At 41.2% G+C, this 19002-nt stretch overlaps 1 protein-coding gene across 1 annotated transcript in view; it reads left to right on the top strand.

Annotated features, from left to right (window-relative positions):
- Positions 1–2156: 2156 nt before the first annotated feature.
- Positions 2157–19002, top strand: part of ISM1 (isthmin 1) — a 78388-nt gene continuing 61542 nt past the window's right edge. Inside the window, exon 1 of the mRNA XM_037494587.2 lies at positions 2157–2294. Within this exon, the coding sequence (XP_037350484.1) occupies positions 2157–2294 (138 nt within the window). The remainder of the gene's footprint in view (positions 2295–19002) is intronic.

The following is a 19002-nucleotide window of genomic DNA, read 5'->3' as shown; positions in this document are numbered from 1 at the left end:
TAAAAAGAAAAATACACTGTGTGCTCTATAAACAACGGCAAATTCATTAAGTTTGCTAGTTCTGGTTAAAAATAAAGACACCCAAAGAATCTTTAGAGAAGCAACTAGCCTTTCCTTCCCTTCACACAAATAAACCCAACCAGCTCACCAAACCTTAACCACTTCTAATTTAAATTGTACCAAATGCCACGGTGATCTGCGGAACTTTCGAATGATGAAAATGTTTCTTGTCTGATTAAGTCTCGGCTGCTGTGTCTTGCATGAAGGTATGAACTTGGAAGGTAGCTGATTTAAGTATCTTCAGTCTGTAGCAAGGAAGGAGCAGGAGCGCAGAACAGAACAGAAGAGGAGAGAACAGAGAGGGGAGCGAGGAGAGGGGCGTAGGCAAGAAAGGTTTATTTCATTTCAGTAACCAAGGAAGACCCCGGAGGACTGGAGTCTGGGAATCGGGATGAGCACGGCAATTAGTGACCGGGACGTGTGCGAACGCCTAGACCGAGTGCACCACTCACGGGAAGGGAAGGGCTGGGCCAGCGCGGGGGTGGAGGGAGGGAGGGAGCTGGGTGGGAGGCGGGGGAATCGCAGTATAAAAGGTCCCAGCCAAACAGCGCGTCCGCCACTCAGAGCCACTTTGGGAAGGCGGGAGTCGGAACAAGAACGCGAGGGAGAAACGAGAGATGCCACTGCAGTGATCTGAGCTCACCGCCCGCGCTCAGTCCGCTCTTGCGTCCGAAGTGAAGACCGGGAGCCCTCAGCTCGACCCAGCAAGGCTTCCACTCGCCAGCTGCTCCTTTGCACGGCATGAGCGGCGCGCGGGAGCCGGAGGCTGCAGCGCGGTCATGAGGCGATGGCCCAGGAGCAGCGGCTGCGCGACGGCAGCCCCCAGGTGCCCTCCCGGCGCGGCGCCCCCGGGATGAGCCCCCGGACCCGCGACTGCTTAAGCTGAGATTCACCCTTAGTTACCCACCTACGCTCCGAGCGCCCGAGCGGAGGGCACTCGTCCGAGCGTGACACCTGCGAGCTCGACCCGACCCAAGCCCAGCGAAGCGGACTCGCCTTGCGCCGCAGGTCCCACCGGGAGTCTCCGCCCGTGAGCGTATTTTGCGCTGGGAGCGGGCGATCCACAGCCCAGGACAAGTGTCAAGACTCTTCTGGAACGACACGTTATCGTCTCCCTCCATTCACACACTCACGCCTGCTCCAGACCAGGGCGCACAGTCCTAGACACCTGGCTTATCCGGAGCCCCCTCGGTTCTCCATGACAACTCCAACTCCATTTTGTCAATAAAGCTTCCCTAATTCGCCCGGGAACCCACACCCACCCACAGCCCCGAGCCTCAGTGCACACCCCGCTCTGCCCTCACCGACCACAGCGACCTCAGCAGCAGCGGCTCGCACTCGGCACACTCCGGCAAGCCGGCGCGGACTCCCGAGGGGCGCCCAGGTCACCTCCAAACAGTGACAACCCCCGTGTGCCCGGGAACCCCATCTGGAGCCGGTTCACCCCAGGATTCCACCGCGGGGCGGCGCGGCCCACGGCCCGGAGGAACTCGGGGGAGGCGGGGAGGTGGCTCGTCGGGTGAGTGGCTCCGGGCGGCAAGGGCGGGGGAGCCGAGCGTGGAGGTAACTCCGGGCTGCCACTGAAGCCCTCCTCCGCCCTCTCCTCCTCCTCCTTCTCTCCTCCTCCTGCTCCCCGCGCTCCTCTGGCGGCCGCTCCCGCTCCAGCTGCGGCGCCGCGGCCACATCTGGGGCGCCCATGTGCGCTCGGGGGCTCGGCTGCGCCCGCCCCGCCGCCGCCCCCGCAACCCCCTTCCCGCAGGGTGGTCCCCGGCCCGGTCCGGGTCCCGGGCAGCCCCCCGACCCCGACCCCGCCGCCGCCGCCGCCGGGGAGCGCCGGGGTGTGCTCCGCAGCCGGCTTGGACGCCCCCGGCCCCGCGGTGGCTCCGCCGTGGTGCGGCGACGGCGGCGGCTCCTGCTCCCCAGGCCCGGCGCGCCCGGCCGCACCCAGCGCCAGCCCCGCGGGCTCCGGCAGCGGGGCCCCGGCGGGGGCAGAGGCGGGAGCCGCGCCGCCGGGTTCCCGGGCTCCGACTCCTCCTCCCCCGGCGCCACGGCCGCCGCCCGCCGCGCCGGGTCCTAAAGCCGCGCGTCTCAAGAGGATGGTGCGCCTGGCGGCCGAGCTGCTGCTGCTGCTGGGGCTGCTGCTGCTCACGCTCCACATCACCGTGCTGCGCGGCTCCGGAGCGGCGGACGAGGCGGACGCAGCCGCCGGCAAAGCCAACCGGACCCTGCTGCAGGTGAGTGCGCTGCGCTGCCGGAGAGGGGCGCGCGCGGCGGCCGGCCCCGGGCGGCGGGGTGTGGAGCGGGCGCGCCAGATGCTAGCGAGGAGGCGGGTCCCCGCCTCCCCGCCGTGGAGCAACTGTTTTGGCAGCAGATTTGCTGGGGCAGCCCTTCAAAGGTAGAGACGAAGCCGGGGTCTGTGCCTGGAGGCTGAGCCCGGCTCCAGGATCTGGCAGACGTGCTCCTCCGGGGCGCTCTGAAATCAGGTATCTGAGGGTGCGAGGCTAGAGGTGGGAGAAGGAAGTGTGGCGTGTGTATGTGTTTTCTTTGGGGTGCTGCCAGTCTTCGGTTGCCTTTTAGAGGCTGAGTAACATTGAGGGAGAAGGGGGTGGAAGGCGACTTTACAATAGGATGTGGTCCCCAAAGTTTAGAAGACAGACCATCCCGGACGCCTTCGGAAGCAAGGTCAAGCGTCAGAAAATAACTTCCCAAGGAGGAGGGGTAGACATCCCTTCCCACGTGTTTCCGGAGCCCCGGTGTCCCTCTGGGGTCTCTCCAGTCACCCCGGAGCTCGTCCACCGCGGAGGCTTTGAGTCCAGGCACCTGCCTTGTTTGGCGCAGGGGTTATCTGTATTTTTAAAACTTATAGCAAAGTTCTGTGACCTTCACCAGAGGGATAGGATTCTGTTGATCTATTTCAGCTCCGAGGCAGAGGAAGGGATGCTAGTCGCGAGGGTATAGTGGGCGACAGACTCACGGTAGAGATTGTCTGCCGCTGCCTTGGAAAGCGCCCTTCCTTGCGTTTAGAGGTGTGGTTGTCGGCTTGGAGCTTGGGTAGATGTCAGCAGGGATTTTCCCAGTAAGCAGTGGGATTCTGTGATTCCTAAAACGCCTCCTTAAATTAGCCGCTCAAAAACTGTAACCTGCAATGTGGAGAGAAGCATTGTTCATCTTCCCAAAGGACTTTACAATCTTTGACCCTGCTGATTCATGTTTCACATCTTTAGGTATGTTGTAGTGGGAAAACTACTATTAAAAAGAGAAGAATTTACATTTAAATAGTTCCATAGTGCTTACTATGTGAGGCAATTTTATGTGCTTTGCAGAATTTAACTGATTTAATGAGATACTATACTGTTAATATGCCCCCTTTCAAACACAAAAACTGAGGTGCAGAGAGGTTAGGAAACTTGCGAAGGGTCACACATTGCAAACTATTGATTCATAATACCAAGTTTTCTCTCTGCCAAGGTGTCATAGATTCAAACACAAATTAAAAATCTTGTACACGAATACAAAACTCGGAATTGGAAAGAATACCCCTAGACCCCAAAGTCCTTTTAAATTTGGGACATTTATGAAAATGGCCTATCTTTTGGGGGTCCTCTCAATTTCTCCTGTGAGCAGACAGGTAGAGTGACAGAAGTTTTGTGTTTCCGAATTGAAGGTACCACCTTCTGTAGACTGTGGTGCATCTGCCAGTCTAACACTGTGGGAATAATTCTTAATATCTTCAAGATTTCTGGAAGTCATATTTTTTCATGATGCTTTCTTTCCTCGTGGACTCATGAAAAGCCATAAAAATGATGTTCTATGGAAAAGCAAATTTGGCAGATTTCTTTATGAGGTGTTTGCTATCATTAGAATAACCTGGGGTTGGCCTTTTTTGGCCTGAACAGTAAGGTAATGAGAGAAGCAGCTGGTGGAAGTGGAAACTGCAAAGAGGAAGTGGATTAAATTCTCACAAGGGCCTTTGGATGAAGAGCTGCCCCAAGAGGGCAAAAGAAATGAGGATTCAAAAAGAGTAATGCTCCTAGGAGTATCTTGGATCCCAAGTAGTTACTAATGCACTAGCTTCAGTTTACCTTGTGATAATGTTGCCTTGTTCTGTCCATGCAGTATACTGATCCAGGCAGAATAATGAGTTTAACAGTTTAGTTTATATTTTGACTTTTTTTTGGTAATTTGTTATTATAAAAGTTTTATATTCTGCTTGACTGAAGTTATCCTTTGGCCCTCTAACTCCACGAAGGCATTGCGTTTGAAATGAACAAGTTTGTACTGCCAAGGGAGGAGGTCTGCAAAAGACATGTATTTGTCTCTTGTTTCCAGCCCCAGAAACTGGATTCACTAGTATCAGGCATTCTTGAAAACAAAACCAGGACCCTGTATTCTTTCTCTTTACTGGATGGTTTTTTCACCCATCTTAAATTCTCTCTCAATCTGCTGACTCTATGATTACTTAAGCTGCTAAAATCATTCTTTGCAACTAGGAACCTAATCAATCCTTATATGCATTATTTTCTTAGTATCTCTGACCGAAGAAGTACATCACAACTTAAAGTTGTAGTATATTTGGGGGGTTATTTAAAAAGCGATGCACCCTTATTTAAGATCTGCTGATTTTAACATATCAAGGACATCCAATAAAATAATAGTAAGAATAAAGATAATTACTGTAGCTGAGATTTGTCAAGTGCCTTTTATATGTCAGGCAGTCTTCATAGCACTTCATATATATTAACATTTTAAATCTCCTTGAAAGTGCCCTGAATTATACACAGTCATTATCCCTGCAAAAAACAAAAAAACTGAATTATTAACTTGCAACTTCCAAAGGTCCGCAGGTAGAAGCTGCTTAATACTTTTTGTTAATTTATGGTGTTAAAAAAAATCTTTGAAGAAAATTTATATTCCAATTCTTGGTAAAGTCATCATATCATGCTGGCTACAAGAGAGAAAAAGTCTAACAATTATAGTTTCAAGCACATATTCATGTCCTATTGTGTCAAATATGAATATATGTGTATATACATATACATATATACATTATACACACATATTTATATGAACATGATCTAACATATTTTTTATCAGTTTCAGCATACAGGAGGATATATCTTTTTTATTCCCCTTGCATTCAGTAAATAGCTTAACTTTTACTCAGTGCTTCAAGCAACGCTAACTTGTACTCAATACAAATGTGTTAATCTTTGTACTCTTAGGCTTTGTACTAAGGAATGTGAGATTCCTAACAAAGACCTATGGGATAGAAAGAATTTATATACCCATTTTACAGATGAGGAAATTGAAGCCCAGAATGAATTGACTAACTTGCCCAAGACCACACAGCTGTGGTGAGAGGCCCAGTATTCAGATCCGGGCCGGTTGCTTGTGTAGTCCAAGCTCTTGTTCCAGTTCATCACCAAGTCTCTTCCAGCTTTGATTCAAGTCAGTAACTTTGACTCAACAACATTTTTTTTTGCTTGTTTCATGACTTATCTGACCGTTTTGAGGTACTATCTGCTGTTTTTACTGGACTTCTTCATAAATTATGGACAACTGTCCCACTTAGTTAATGGTACATAACAAACTATCCTAAAGCTTAGTGACTTAAAACAATCATCATTTCATTTTTTATTGAGATTCTATGTTAACAACATGCCCTGGGATCAGCTGGGTGATTCTTGTTCTGATCTTGTTCTTGTTCTGATCTTAGGGTTACTCATGTGGTTACAACCTGTTGGCTTGACGTGGGTTAATTGGTTCATGATGACCTCACTTGTTGTCTGATGGTTGCTGCTCTTTGTCACTTAGGCTCTCTCCACAGAGTCTTTCATCCTTGAGGGTCTGCACACAGGTCTATAAGGTGGACTCAAAGCAGCAAGAGAGTTAAGCAGAAATTGTAAGGCCTCTTGACCATTTTGCACAGTCACTTCCACCACATTCTATTGGACAAAGGAATTGCTTGGGCAGCTCAGATTCCTCCTTTATAGGAGAACCAGTAAAATAACATTGCAAAAGCTCATGTATACAGGATTGGGAGCAATTACTCCAGTCCTATCTTTGTAAAATATCCACCATGTTGACCTTTTATTTCATGTACTTTGTAAAAGTTTCACCAATCTTGTACTTGTCTTTTAACATTATTTTGGTCGTGCAGAAACTTTGTATTTTAAATGTAATCAACTTTGGGTCTTTTCCCTTATGATTTGGTTTTCTTATTTAAGAAAGATATCCTCAATCAAAGATGGTCAAAACCATATTTTGTTCTAACACTTTCATTGACCATTTTTTGCTTAGAATTGCAGACTACTTTGCTTTCTATTACTATTATTATTATTATTTCCTACATCTTTGTTAATTTTTTGGACAGTATTTGATTTCTCCCCTTAGGTATAGTCCCTGTAGTTCTCCCTTCACCACAGCCCCTATGATCCATCACCATCGTTCCTTGTGTCCTTCCTTTCCCTTTTTTTGGCCCTTGACCCCTCAATTCTGTTGAAAATGATTATATATTTCATGCTTTCAATAGCTATATAATACTTCGTGGTATGTATATACCATATCTTGATACATTCATCCATCAATGGACAGTGAGGCTCCTTCCATATCATAACTATTGTAAATAATGCTTCTGTTAGCATTGTAGAATAGATAAGGGGGAGTTTATTAATACTTTCATCAAAAGTGGGGTTGCTGGATTGTACAGTATTTCTATGTTTATTGTTTAAAGTAAATCCAGATTACTTCCACAATGATGGACCATTTTACAATCCCACCAGTGGTGTAATAGGATTCTTTTTCTCCTCATCCTCTCTAACACATGTTGTTTGAAGTCTTTTAATACATGCCATTCTCACAGGTGTGAGATACTATCTCATTGTAGTTTTGAATCTGTATCTCTCTTATTAGAAGTGATGATGAGCATGCCTTTTGACCTTCTGGATATCCTCTTTGATAAATTATTCATATCTGCTTCCCATTTATTAATTTAATTATTTGTTCTTTAATGTTGAATTATATAATATGTTTATATATCTTAGCTATTAATTCCTTACCAGTTACCTTCTGTAAACATTTTTTTTTTGTTCAATAAAGTGTCTCATTGTCTTGAATTTTCTTTTACTGCGTAGATTTTTAACTTAAGGCAATCTCAATTACTTATCTTTGTTTTTAATTTCCTTGCCACAGATGGGTTGAGTCCCCAAAAAAATATTTATTGTTGGTATAATGGAACATATGGCCAATGTTTTCTTTCTTGTATTTTATTGTTGCAGTTCTTATATCTAAATCTTTAATCCATTAGAGTTTATTTGTGTGCATGGTGTTAGCAGGTAATCCAGCTTCATTTTTTTATGTGTGATTTTCCAATTTTTCCAACACTATATATTAAAGAGATTATCTTTTCCCCATTGTATGGTGATACCTGCCTTCATCATAGATTAGGTGATGGTATGTACATGAATTTACTTCTGGGTTTTTAATCCTGTCCCATTAATCAATGTTACCATTCTTAGGCCAATGCTATGTTTTCTTTTAAAGATTTATTTTTATTTATTTAGGCATACAAGAACTGGGGTGTAGGCCAGAGGTGCAGGGGGTGAGAGGATTCACCAGAGACAGAGTGGGGAGCAAAACAGGTGGATCCACTGAAATTTACTGCTGAAGGGAGCAGGGAGCAAGACAGGAGAGTTCAGCTGGGTTAATCCCTGGCTGGGGATCTAACTCCTGTTGCAGTGGCTGGTGATAGCTTGATAGTGCTGAGACTTTAACCCCTGCGCCTATGCTGTTTTAAATACTGTTGCTTTATAGTAGGATCATAGGAAATGTGATGCTTCCTTTTCCTTTTTTCTCATTGCTGCTTTTGCAATGTTTTATTCCCTTTTTTCTTGAATACATTTTTTGTTTAATATTAAGATTGTTGCTCTTCCTTTATTTTTTCTTTTGATATTTGTGGTGATTTTTCCTCCAAGTTTTATTTTCAAATGTTTCTCTTCCTGTTTTGATTAAAATCTCTCTCTTTAATAACTAGTGGCTAAATTTTTTTTCCATGCAATACATAAATGAATTTAACTCATTTATATTTATTGTAATTACTGATAGAGTTCAAGGTTTTTTTCATTTTGCTTTGTATTCTCAGTTTTCTGCTTTTTTTCCCATTTTACCCACCCATCTCTGACCCTACAGCTATCTGTGTGACTTTGACATGAGTTAGCCTCTCTTGTCTAAATGTTCTCACCTGTAAAATAAATATATATTATCTACCTCTTAATGTTGCATTATAACACTGAATGCAAAGTGCTTTATTAAATGTTTTATGAGTATTTTATTTTGTTTGAGCTCCCTTACATTTTGAAAGTTTACATGTTCAGTTTCTGTTACTGTTAAACTTTTAACATATTTGAACTTAAATTTTTCTGTTATTCTACAAATACTATATAAATCAGTAGTTATAACCTAGCCCACCATTGGAGTCTAACATGCCTTATCTTCCTCTTTTACAGTGCTCAAATTTTTATAACATCATCCAAATATTTAGCATTTGATTATCCCTCTTCCTTTATTACTTTCTCCCTTCTTTTTATTCTTTCTTTTTATTATATCCATATTAAGAGTCATTTATTAGCAGTTTTATTATGTTCTCAGTAGTTATTTTGACTTAACTATAAGGTTTGCTTATATACCTGCTGCTACTGATGCTGCTGTTACTCATGTCATATTTTTAGCCTTTATTTTACTGGAATATATATTTTTTATGTTATCTCAAAAAGGTATTATCAAAGGGTAAGGCTGAGATCCCAAGGTTTTAGCACATCATTATTTGGTTTTTACACTTAAATGCTAATTTGGCTGTTGGCTATGTTCTATTTGTTTCCCCTCAGAATTCTGAAGATATAGTCTAATATTGTTATATCATTGCACATTTCAGTGAAAACTCTGATGCTATTTCTTTGGAGGTGATTTTTTTTAGAATGGAAGCTTTTGGAATTTTTCTCTTTATCATAATATTTTGAAATTAAATCAGGTTGTATTCAGATTTAGGGTTTTAGTTGTTAGTGAACCCTTTCAATCTGAAGCCTCAAGTTTGTCTTCAGCTTGAGAAAATTTATTGGCAATTCCTTTGTTTGTTTCCAATATCCCTGTACTATCCTAGAACTCCTGTTAGAGTTCTAAACTAAATTGGAATTTAAACATATATCTTTCACATCTTTTAGTTTTTTTTCCTCTCATGTTTTCATCTTTTTGTGTTTTTTTCTAACATGTTTGTATCTTGGCACTCTCTTTCAGCTTTTGTAACCCCAGGGCTATCTTTTCTACTTTTTAATCAGTCTCTAGTCCTTACTTTCTTTTCTTAGATTCTATTGCCTCTTCTCTTCTCTCTATTCTTTCTTGTCTTCATTTTTTAAAAGATTTTTTAATGAGTAATTAGCTTATAATAAATGAATGAATATCTCTCTATTCTTTCTTGTCTTCATTTTTTAAAAGATTTTTTAATGAGTAATTAGCTTATAATAAATGAATGAATATTAAGTGTTCACTTCCAGTTTTGCCAACTATATATGCCTATGTAGCCACCATCAAAATTAGGAGATATAACATCCCCATCATCTCAAGTGCACATTTATAAGCAATTCACTCCACATAGAGACAATCAATGTTTTACTTCTATCTAAACAGATTAGTTATGCCTGTTTCACTTCTTCATGTAGATGGACTCGTACTATATGCAGTTTGGTGTGTGACAGCTTCTTTTGTTCAATGTAATGTTTTTGAGATTCATTTATGTCGGTGTGCATATTAGTAGATTTTTCTTTTTTATTGCTGAGTGGTAGTCCTTTGTAAGACTATCCTGTGATTTATCCTTTTTCCTATCAATGGACATTTGGGTAATTTCCAGTGTTTTGTATATTATGAATACACCATGTTAACATTCTTTTATAAGCCTTTCTGAGGACATATGTTTTCATTTCTTGTGAGTAATTACCTAGTAGTGAAACTGACACAGCCTCTGTTCTTGATATTATTATGGGAATTCCCCTAGGGAAACCCTCTTTAGAGATCTTTATTTCACTTTCTCTATTATGTAATGCTTTTTACCTTCAGTTACCATTTGTTTCATCTCTACCAGAAATTATTTCTTCTTCTGTACGTAACTCCCTCTCAACTTTGCATTTCTGTTGTGAATTTATTTTTATATTTTGTCTGCCTTTTCAGTACAGTTTTGACAAGGAAAAGAAGTAAATGAAAATACTTGGCCCATCACCTTTATCTGAAACACTAAAATTTTATTTCCTGTATACAAACCATAAAAAGTTTGATTATTTGTGCAACATCCACCTCCCACCCCCATTCAGTCTCCTCATCTTGTTCGAAAAGACATTGAGGCTTTGTCACCTTCAGAATTCATGAGCACTCTTAACTGAGTAAAGAAGAATCTATTTACATTTTTTAAAGATTTATTTATTTATACAAGAACCAGGGTACAGGTCAGAAGTGTGGGAGGGTGAGAGAATTCACCAGAGCCAGAACGGGGAGCAGAACAGGCAGATAGACTGAAGACATTGCTGAGGGGAGCAGCGGGCTAGGCACCATGTGGGGTTCTCCCTGGCCGGCGGGGAATCGAACCAGCACTGCAGAGGCTGCGGACAGCTTCACAGTTTGGGGCTCAACCTCTGTGCCACCTCTATTTACATTTTAAAGTCTACAAAGGAACAAATCCCACAACCATATTTTATATTTCATACAAGTATCTTTTGAACATCCTTAATGTCAGAATATTCTTCCTCTGATAAGTCCTTTAAATCTTTTACACTACATCCTAATTCATGTTTGCTTTTTCTTCCCAGTAATCATGAGCAGGTGACTGCCATGTTTTCATGAAGCATCTCATGCAGGATTTGAAAATTATTGTTTAATAGTTCCTCTCTCTTCTCCAAGTCAATTATTTCAGTTTCTTTAATGTGTCATCATTGCTCTTACTATACAATGTTTTAGTGATTTCTGTGGCTCTTTTGTTTCTCTCTAATTTTCTGAAAACATTTTCTGCAATCCTTGGCTTAGGATTTTATGTGTCATGAAGAAAAGGATGATGATGAATTCACTTTCTCCAGTAACAGCTAAGAGTAGATCTCTGTCAGTACTTATTGTCCAGAAGGTAGAATATTTAGGGTATGGGATAGGGGTGTCAGTTTAATGCACAGGATGATATACTTTGAGTTTAAAGAAATAGTGAGAGAGTATGTTACTAGGTAAAAAAACAAGTCTTATTTTGCATTTTATTTAAGCCTTAGCTGTACTTCCATAAGAACTTCATAAGAAACTAGATACATAAAAGATAGAAAACTCATATATTTCTTTCTGTGGCCTAAGAGTCCAGAGGTTAGATGTATGCAATGCTAATAAAGCCAATATGCTAGTGCCCAGATTCCTCTTGGGACCAAATACTCTCTGCCTATTGTGTTTACTGGATTGAAACATAATCTTTCCCATTTCTGCCTTTTTTTCCTCTCCCTTTACCAGAGCTTCCTAAACTCATCTCTCAAATATACCATTGGCTCTTTGTCTCAGGGTTTGCTTCTGGGGAAATGAAAATTAAACAAAGCACTGGTGATAGTGACCACTTCATTAGGTGGCAACCAGGTAGGAAGATACAGGTAGGTAGAGCTTATATGAACCAACAGTTACTTCTTGTAGTTAACAACAACAACAACAACAACAACAAAAGAACCCTATTAGCTCCAGAAAGGAATGGACAACAAAAGAATCGAGCTATACTATGCCTTCCCAAAGCAGTTGGGGAGAAAGGAATCCCAAAATTAGGAGAACTGGAAAGGTCAGACCTAGGTACAGACTACAAATTCCTGATGTTTATAGAGTTAACCGGTATTTTTTCCTGAGAGCCTGATCCCAGGGTTGTTTCCTATTTTATTTTAGGTAGGAGGATGAGAAACAATGGGAAGTCCTGAAAGGTGTGTGGGATTGTCATCTAATGCCTGAAAAGGCAGAGGCCAAGGTGCTTGGATAAATATAGTTTAGTATCAATTCCCCAAGTACAGACCAGCATGTGTCGCTGTAAAGTTGTTTCTGTAAATTGAGTAGAAGTAAAAACAGTAGGTTAACTATCCCTTCTTCCTGTTGGTCTGACCCATGCACATTTTAATAAACTGAGTCACCTCTCATAGAACACTGCCTGGACTAATGTACTTGCAAAAGAGAGCAACACCCCCTCTTTTCTCTGGAAGGGAAAGTGCTACAGAGCCCATAGAAAAGAAGAGTGATCTTCAAGGTTGGCAATCTGGCCTGCTAGATTGGCAGTTTTGGACACACACCCCCAAGCCCCAGATGTTCAATCGCAGTGACCTGGAAAAAGGCGAATAGGATGTGAATGCAATAGTTCGCTTCCTGTTAAACACAACATCTCTCTTTTCAAAAATAACAAGTAGATTCTATATGAAGGATGCAGTAATGCCACAATGGTGGAAATGGTGTCATAGCCCACCCAGGTGTTAACTTAATCCCACAGGCATCCAGATTCAATATTCATGTCAATACCAATGAAACAAAGAGAAAACATTCCCTGGCACCCATTCACTCCTTGGAGATAGTGATGGAGAGAGAGTAAGGGGAAATTGGCAGTCTATATGTATGTTTTTTTTTAATATTGAGGTATAATTTACACACAATGAACTGTACACATTTAAGTGAACAATCTTTGACACCCATAAAATCATTCACACCATTAAGATGTTGAATAAACTTACTTTCTCCAATAGTTTCCTAGAGCTCTTTTATGATTGCTCCCACATTCTACAGCAATCTCCAGGCCACTGCTGATCTGCTTTCTGTCACAATAGATTAGTTATTGCTTCTCCTCGATTTTTATATAAGTAGAACTACAACATGAAGACTAATATAAGACTTCTAGGTCACTTCTTTGCTCACCATAATAATTTGAAAATCACTCATGTTGTTTTGTGCATAAAGAGTTTGTTCCTTTTAGTGTCAATCAGTATTCTGTTGTATTATTTACTATGGTATGTTATCCATTCATCTGCTGTAAGACATTTAGGTTGTTTTCAATATAAAAATATTGGAATAAAGGTGCTTTGAACATTCAGAACATGTGCTTTCTTTTCTCTTCTGTGAGTACTTTGGCTGGGTCATATAGTAGGTATATGTTTAGCTTATAAGGAAATTGTGACAGTCTTTTTAACATACTCACATAATGTGTTTAGAATTGTGATAACCTAGGGACACCAATGGAAAATGTCAAATTTGAGTCCCGCAATGATATTTTCTAACAGTTAAAACAGGTGTGTGGTATGCAATATATTACAAAAAGCTAAAAGAAGGAGAACAGATACTATTTGAAAGGAACTGTCTTATCTTTTCAAGATGCCCAAAGTACAAAAGTCTCATGAGGCTTATTTCCGCAGATGATGGTGGTGATGATGGTCTTGATAATTTAGGAAAATTAGGTCTTGTACAAGAAAACGGGTTAGAGTCTCTGCTTCCTCTCCAAACTGCTGTCCAATGCCCCCTTCATCTTTTGTCCCCATGTCCTACATAATAGAAATTAAGAAAACCAGAAATAGATTTTGTATCTCCTGTGTAGGAACTCAGTCACATTGTGATTTAGAAATCTAGTACTGGTTTTGAGCCCAAAATTAATTAGAAGCCAGGAAATAGGAAGGGCAAAAATTAAAAAGGGAAAATTTCATTATTAAATGTTTTCAATTATTAGCCCTGGAAATGGCCTGACCTTGTGGCCACACAAGACATTAGGAAAGTGCAGATCATGAGAAATCCATGCAGCATTTTCATGCAGGTCAAGGACTGTCTTTCCCTTACATCTAAGGTGGCACATCCACCAACCTGGTGCTCAACAGGTACAGAAATAATAACAGGTACAGTCATGGTCCAGAAATAATGAGGAGAAATTTGGGCTGACTTCTTGTCCTTGTACCCAGACTATGAGAGCTCATTATAAAATTAAAATCTCAGGCCCCACCCATAACTACTGAATGAACATCTACATTTTAACAAGGTCCCCAGGTTAATCATATGCACATTATAGTTTGAGGGAAGCTCTAGTCTTGATGTATGCTTTTCTTGCAATTTGCAGTCCCAAAAAGCACTCAGTATAGGTCAAGTTTAACTTAGCCATTGTCCAATATTGCTGTACCACAATAAGCATGGACTCTCATGCTCATGGGTCTGTTGGTCACATGGGTTCAGTAGATCTAGGCCAAGTTGACTCCAAGTTGTGGATTGGTTCCATGTATCTGCCATTATCTGCAACCTACAGATTACCTGCCATGCATTTCTTTTGTCACAATGAAAAAACAAAAGGCAAAGTCAAGTCCAAATGGACAAATACTCTTTAACCTTTGCTTGGGTCATACCTTTTAACATCCCATCAATGAAAAGAAGGCACAAGACCCAACTGAGTGGCCAGAAGAATAGGCTTTGGATTAATTACACCTCCACTTCTGCTTCTCACTTACATACATACCTTTAGGCAAAAGTCTCACAGTTTTCTGCCTTCTGTGTCTTTTCAATAAAATGGGATAAAAGTTTAAGTATGGGTGATGGTATTATAGAGTAGTATGTCCCTTCAATGAGACTTATCCCTTCAATGAGACTTATCTATCCTTATCTATGAATAGATACCCTAGTAAAATAATTCTACTAATTTTTGAAATTTGCCTTCATAATATCATGATGAGGAGGATGAGGATGATACAAAAACTAAATAAGTATTAGCATTTATTCTGTGCTGGCCACTGCTGTATGGGCTTAGGATTTACTCCTTTAGCTTTCATAATAGCCCATGGAAATTATCTCCATTTTGCAGAGAACTAAAGCAGAACAATGTCATGAAATTGAGGTTTAACATTTGATTGTGCTGAGCACCTCATATAGAGGGAAACATCACAGAACTGATGCAGTCCAGTTTGACTCCATGTGGCTGACACACATTCTGACTCATGTCCATTAGGGATGCTTCTAAAAAGGCTATTCGTGGCCTCTTTGAGAAGGCAAGGAAAAGGCAAGTGTGGCCATAGCAAAGAGAGGGCAACAGGCCATAGCAAAGAGAGGGCAACTGGCCTCCTTGTTAAACGGAGACTTCCTCACCACCCACACCCTATGCGAACACGTCCCAGGAAGGAGAAGCCTAGTGGTTGTGCCGCATGTTTCCAGGGGGACCCAACCATCACCTGGGGCTATGCTGTGGAGCTGCTGCCAGTATGGCTCCAGGTCAGAGTTGGGCCAAAGGAACCTGCCTCTGAGAATTGAGAGCTGAATAAAAGCTGGGGCTTGCTCCATCAGCATGGGGCTCCACCCACTGAAGTTGTTTCTGAGTCAAGATACACACGTCCCTCTCTTCTTCTTTCTCAATAGTCTCCCTTGTGTAGTTTCAATGTTTAAAAACCGTGTGCTCCATGGTGGGGATGGAACTGTGCCCACAAATATGTTATTCATCACTCCTAGAGTTTTAACAATTTAAGCCTGCAACCACTTTCGCCGAAGAAGGGGCACCCTTTCCTACCTTTCTTCCCAGACATAACAAGAAAAATACAACCTGCCTGGGGACAGGAGTTCCCTAAGTTCTAGGAACTGTATAATCTGCTTTTTAATTATTGTCACTGGCCAGAAGAATTTCTCCTTTCTGCCTGATCAGATTTTTCCTTTTCTCATTGTGACACCAACCCCATTTCTTCAAGGTCTTCTGAGCTTTTAAAATGTGCCACATAGTTGAGAATAATAATGTGACATTATTTTTTCAGTTATGGCATTACATTGATAAAGTCTAATCAGCTTGTAGCCCAGTCTCATTCCAGATCTTTTTCTGTTAATCTTCCCAAGTCCTTGGCTATTCTGTATCCCCAATGAACTTTGTCCTGTGTCTTGTTTTTGATAAGTTGTACCTCATAATTCAGGTGTGTTCTACAGAACCCTCTTTCTCCTTTTCCCTTTGCACCCCAAATGTTGAATTGGGATCAGTTTCTTATTTTTTTAATTTAAAAATAATTTCACATTTGCTTATTTTTATTTTCTTATGTCATTGTTCATTTTTGTATGATATTTGATTTCTCCCCTTAGGTGTAGTCCCCATAAATCTCCCAGCACCACATCACCCATGAACCATCACCATAATCCCTTGTGCTCTTCCCCCCACTGTTTTGACCCCATACCTCCCCCCTCCCCTGCTGTATGTCTCAGATCTATAATCTGCCTGCTAGTTGTGTCTTTTTTTCACTAAGCCTTTGTTCAATTTCCCTATATTCCTCCTATTAGTGAAATAATCCAATATTTTTCTTTTTCTTTCTGACTTATTTCATAACAGCATAATCCCTTCCAGCGCCATCCATGTTGCTATAAAATGGCATCAGTTTATCTTTTTTGATTACTGAATAGTACTCCATTGTGTATATATACCACTTCTTGATCTATTCATCTGTTTGGGGGCATTTAGGTTGTCTCCATATCTTAGCAATTGTAATTAGTGCTGCAATAAACTTAAAAGTTCAGGTTTCCTTTTGAATTAGTGTTTTTGTGTCCTTTGGGTATATTCCTTGAAGTGGAATTGCTGGATCATAAGGTAGATACATTTTTAGTGTTTTGAGGATCCTCCACATAACTTTCCATAGTGGCTGGACAAGTTTGCATTCCCACTGGCAGTAAGAGAAGGTTCCTTTTTTTCTCCACACCCCACCAGCATTTGTTGTTGTTACCAGTTTTGTTTTGTTTTGTTTTGTTTTGTTTTGTTTTGTTTTGTTTTTAATATAGGACATTCTCACCAGTGTGAGGTGGGACCGCATTGTGGTTTTGATTTGTATTTCCCTGACTATAAGTGATGCTGAATATTTTCTCATATACCTCTTGGCCATTTGCATTGGGACCAGTTTCATTTCAATTTTCTTAACAGTTTATTGGCTTGATGATTGTCAAGAATTGAGCACTGACTGACTGACTGGATAGATAACTAAAATAGAAAGGGAAATTAACTTTTAAAAAAGCTAAGGCCACTAAAAATGTGAAATCATAATATGATCCCAGCAGAATGGCAAAATGAGTAGGTAAATAACTAAAAATGCCAAGTGTTTGGTGAGAATGTAGAGTACCTAGGAAGATAAATTGATATAAACACATTGGAAAGTTGTTTTTCCAAAATAACTATTAAAACAGAATATATATTCACACCCTCTCAAACAGCATCCCATTCTGGGTATACATACCAAGGAAATATATTCATCTATACACTCAAAGACCTGAGAACCTTCCTAGTGAAACATACCCCCAAGATTGGAGGGTAAGGAGTGAAAAAAACAGAACAAGCCACCCCTACTCCAAGTCTCCATGGAGAAACTGCATGGTCAGTGCTAGGAGGAGGGGAAGTGATTGATGGCCTGGTATTGGATCTGAAATGGATATTTTAAACCTGGCTGGCCTTTAAAAAATATAAACAACTGAGTGAGAACTTAAGGAACTCTGTGAGTGCAGGATAGAATTTTCTTAAAAATATGAATAAATATTTGCAAGCTTAAAATTGGAAGGAGAGCCTTGCAGCAACAAGGGATGTAGCCTTGAGGTCAGGGACCCAATGATAAACTCAAATAATCTGGGAAGTGGCCCCTCCCAGGATTTAAATCCAGGATGATCTTTCCTTGGACTTTAGGAAAAGTAAAATTAAGCATCTAGGTTTAAACTATTTCTCTCATTGTTTCCTTAATTCTTTAATAAATCTTCCTACAAGCTTGAAATAAGAGGGCCTGTGCCATAAGAAATAGAGGCGAGTAGATTGTCTCCACTTGTTTTGGAACATTGCATCAGAATATGACCTGGTCCCCAGGCCCCCACCAGCAGGGCCTTAGCTCAGAAAAGCCTGGTTAGTATATGTGCTGCCAAAGCGAGCACAGAAAAGCCTGGTCAGGACAAAGCAGCATGAAGAATAAGCAGTCGAGAGGACCCACCAAGAGTAGATGTAAAAAAAATTCTCCACTCTGCTCCCCACTCCTGTAAATACACTAACACAGCAACTTTCAAATCCCTGTTCCAAGACCCACTGTTAAAATCACATTTTGCATCATGGCCTTATACACATGTACACACATAACTGATTAAGGTTTCATGAATGAAGTCAAATGAAGTCTACTATGAAGTCAAATGAAGTCTACTGTGAACAGTAGAATGAGTAAGACACTAAGTGTACACACTAGGAATGAACAGCAACTACCCACAGTGTGCACAACTGCACAAATGTAATGTTAAATGAAAGAAGTCAGACATGAAAGAGAAGGTGCTGGATAATTATGTTTAAGTGAAGTTAAGTGAAGAAACTAAGCTATACTGTTAAACAGAGTAGGAGAAGAGGACACTAGCTACCCTCAACAAGGAAGTGACTAGGAAGGAGCAGCAGGGGCCATCTGGGAACTAGTAGTATCCTACCATCTGAGTTTTACTTATGCAGACATATTTGGCTATGAAATTCCACTATATACTTATCAAAATACATTTTTCTGCATGCATATAATTCTTCAATTAAAAATAAAATGAAGACCACAGCAAGCAGTACAGTAGTGTAGACGAGATGGCCATTTTTTACTGGGAAAGGAAAGGAGCAGTCCTGAAGCCTGCTGTCTACACTTCCTGATGTGCGCTACCCTGCAGACTAGTCTCCAAAATTTAATGAATGTGGACTAGCTTCAGTGTTATGAGGATCCTCCTCTGCCTCCATGGCCCAGTGCTATTGTTACAACATCAAAGACCAACTGCTGGCTAAGATACCATCCATATGAAAAGAGTGACCAGCAAATTTACTGCTTGACTTCATTCCCTTTAAATGGAACTGGCCTCATGGTCCTCTTTCAAAGTTCAATTGTGGACATATATCTTCTTTATAGGACATCACGTATAATAAAGAGAAGCAATAACTTA

Source organism: Talpa occidentalis, unplaced genomic scaffold (assembly GCF_014898055.3).
Source record: "Talpa occidentalis isolate TD23 unplaced genomic scaffold, MPIMG_talOcc4v2.1 talOcc4.10, whole genome shotgun sequence".
In the NCBI taxonomy this organism is placed as follows: domain Eukaryota; kingdom Metazoa; phylum Chordata; class Mammalia; order Eulipotyphla; family Talpidae; genus Talpa; species Talpa occidentalis.
This window is presented reverse-complemented; position numbering and strand designations above follow the sequence as displayed.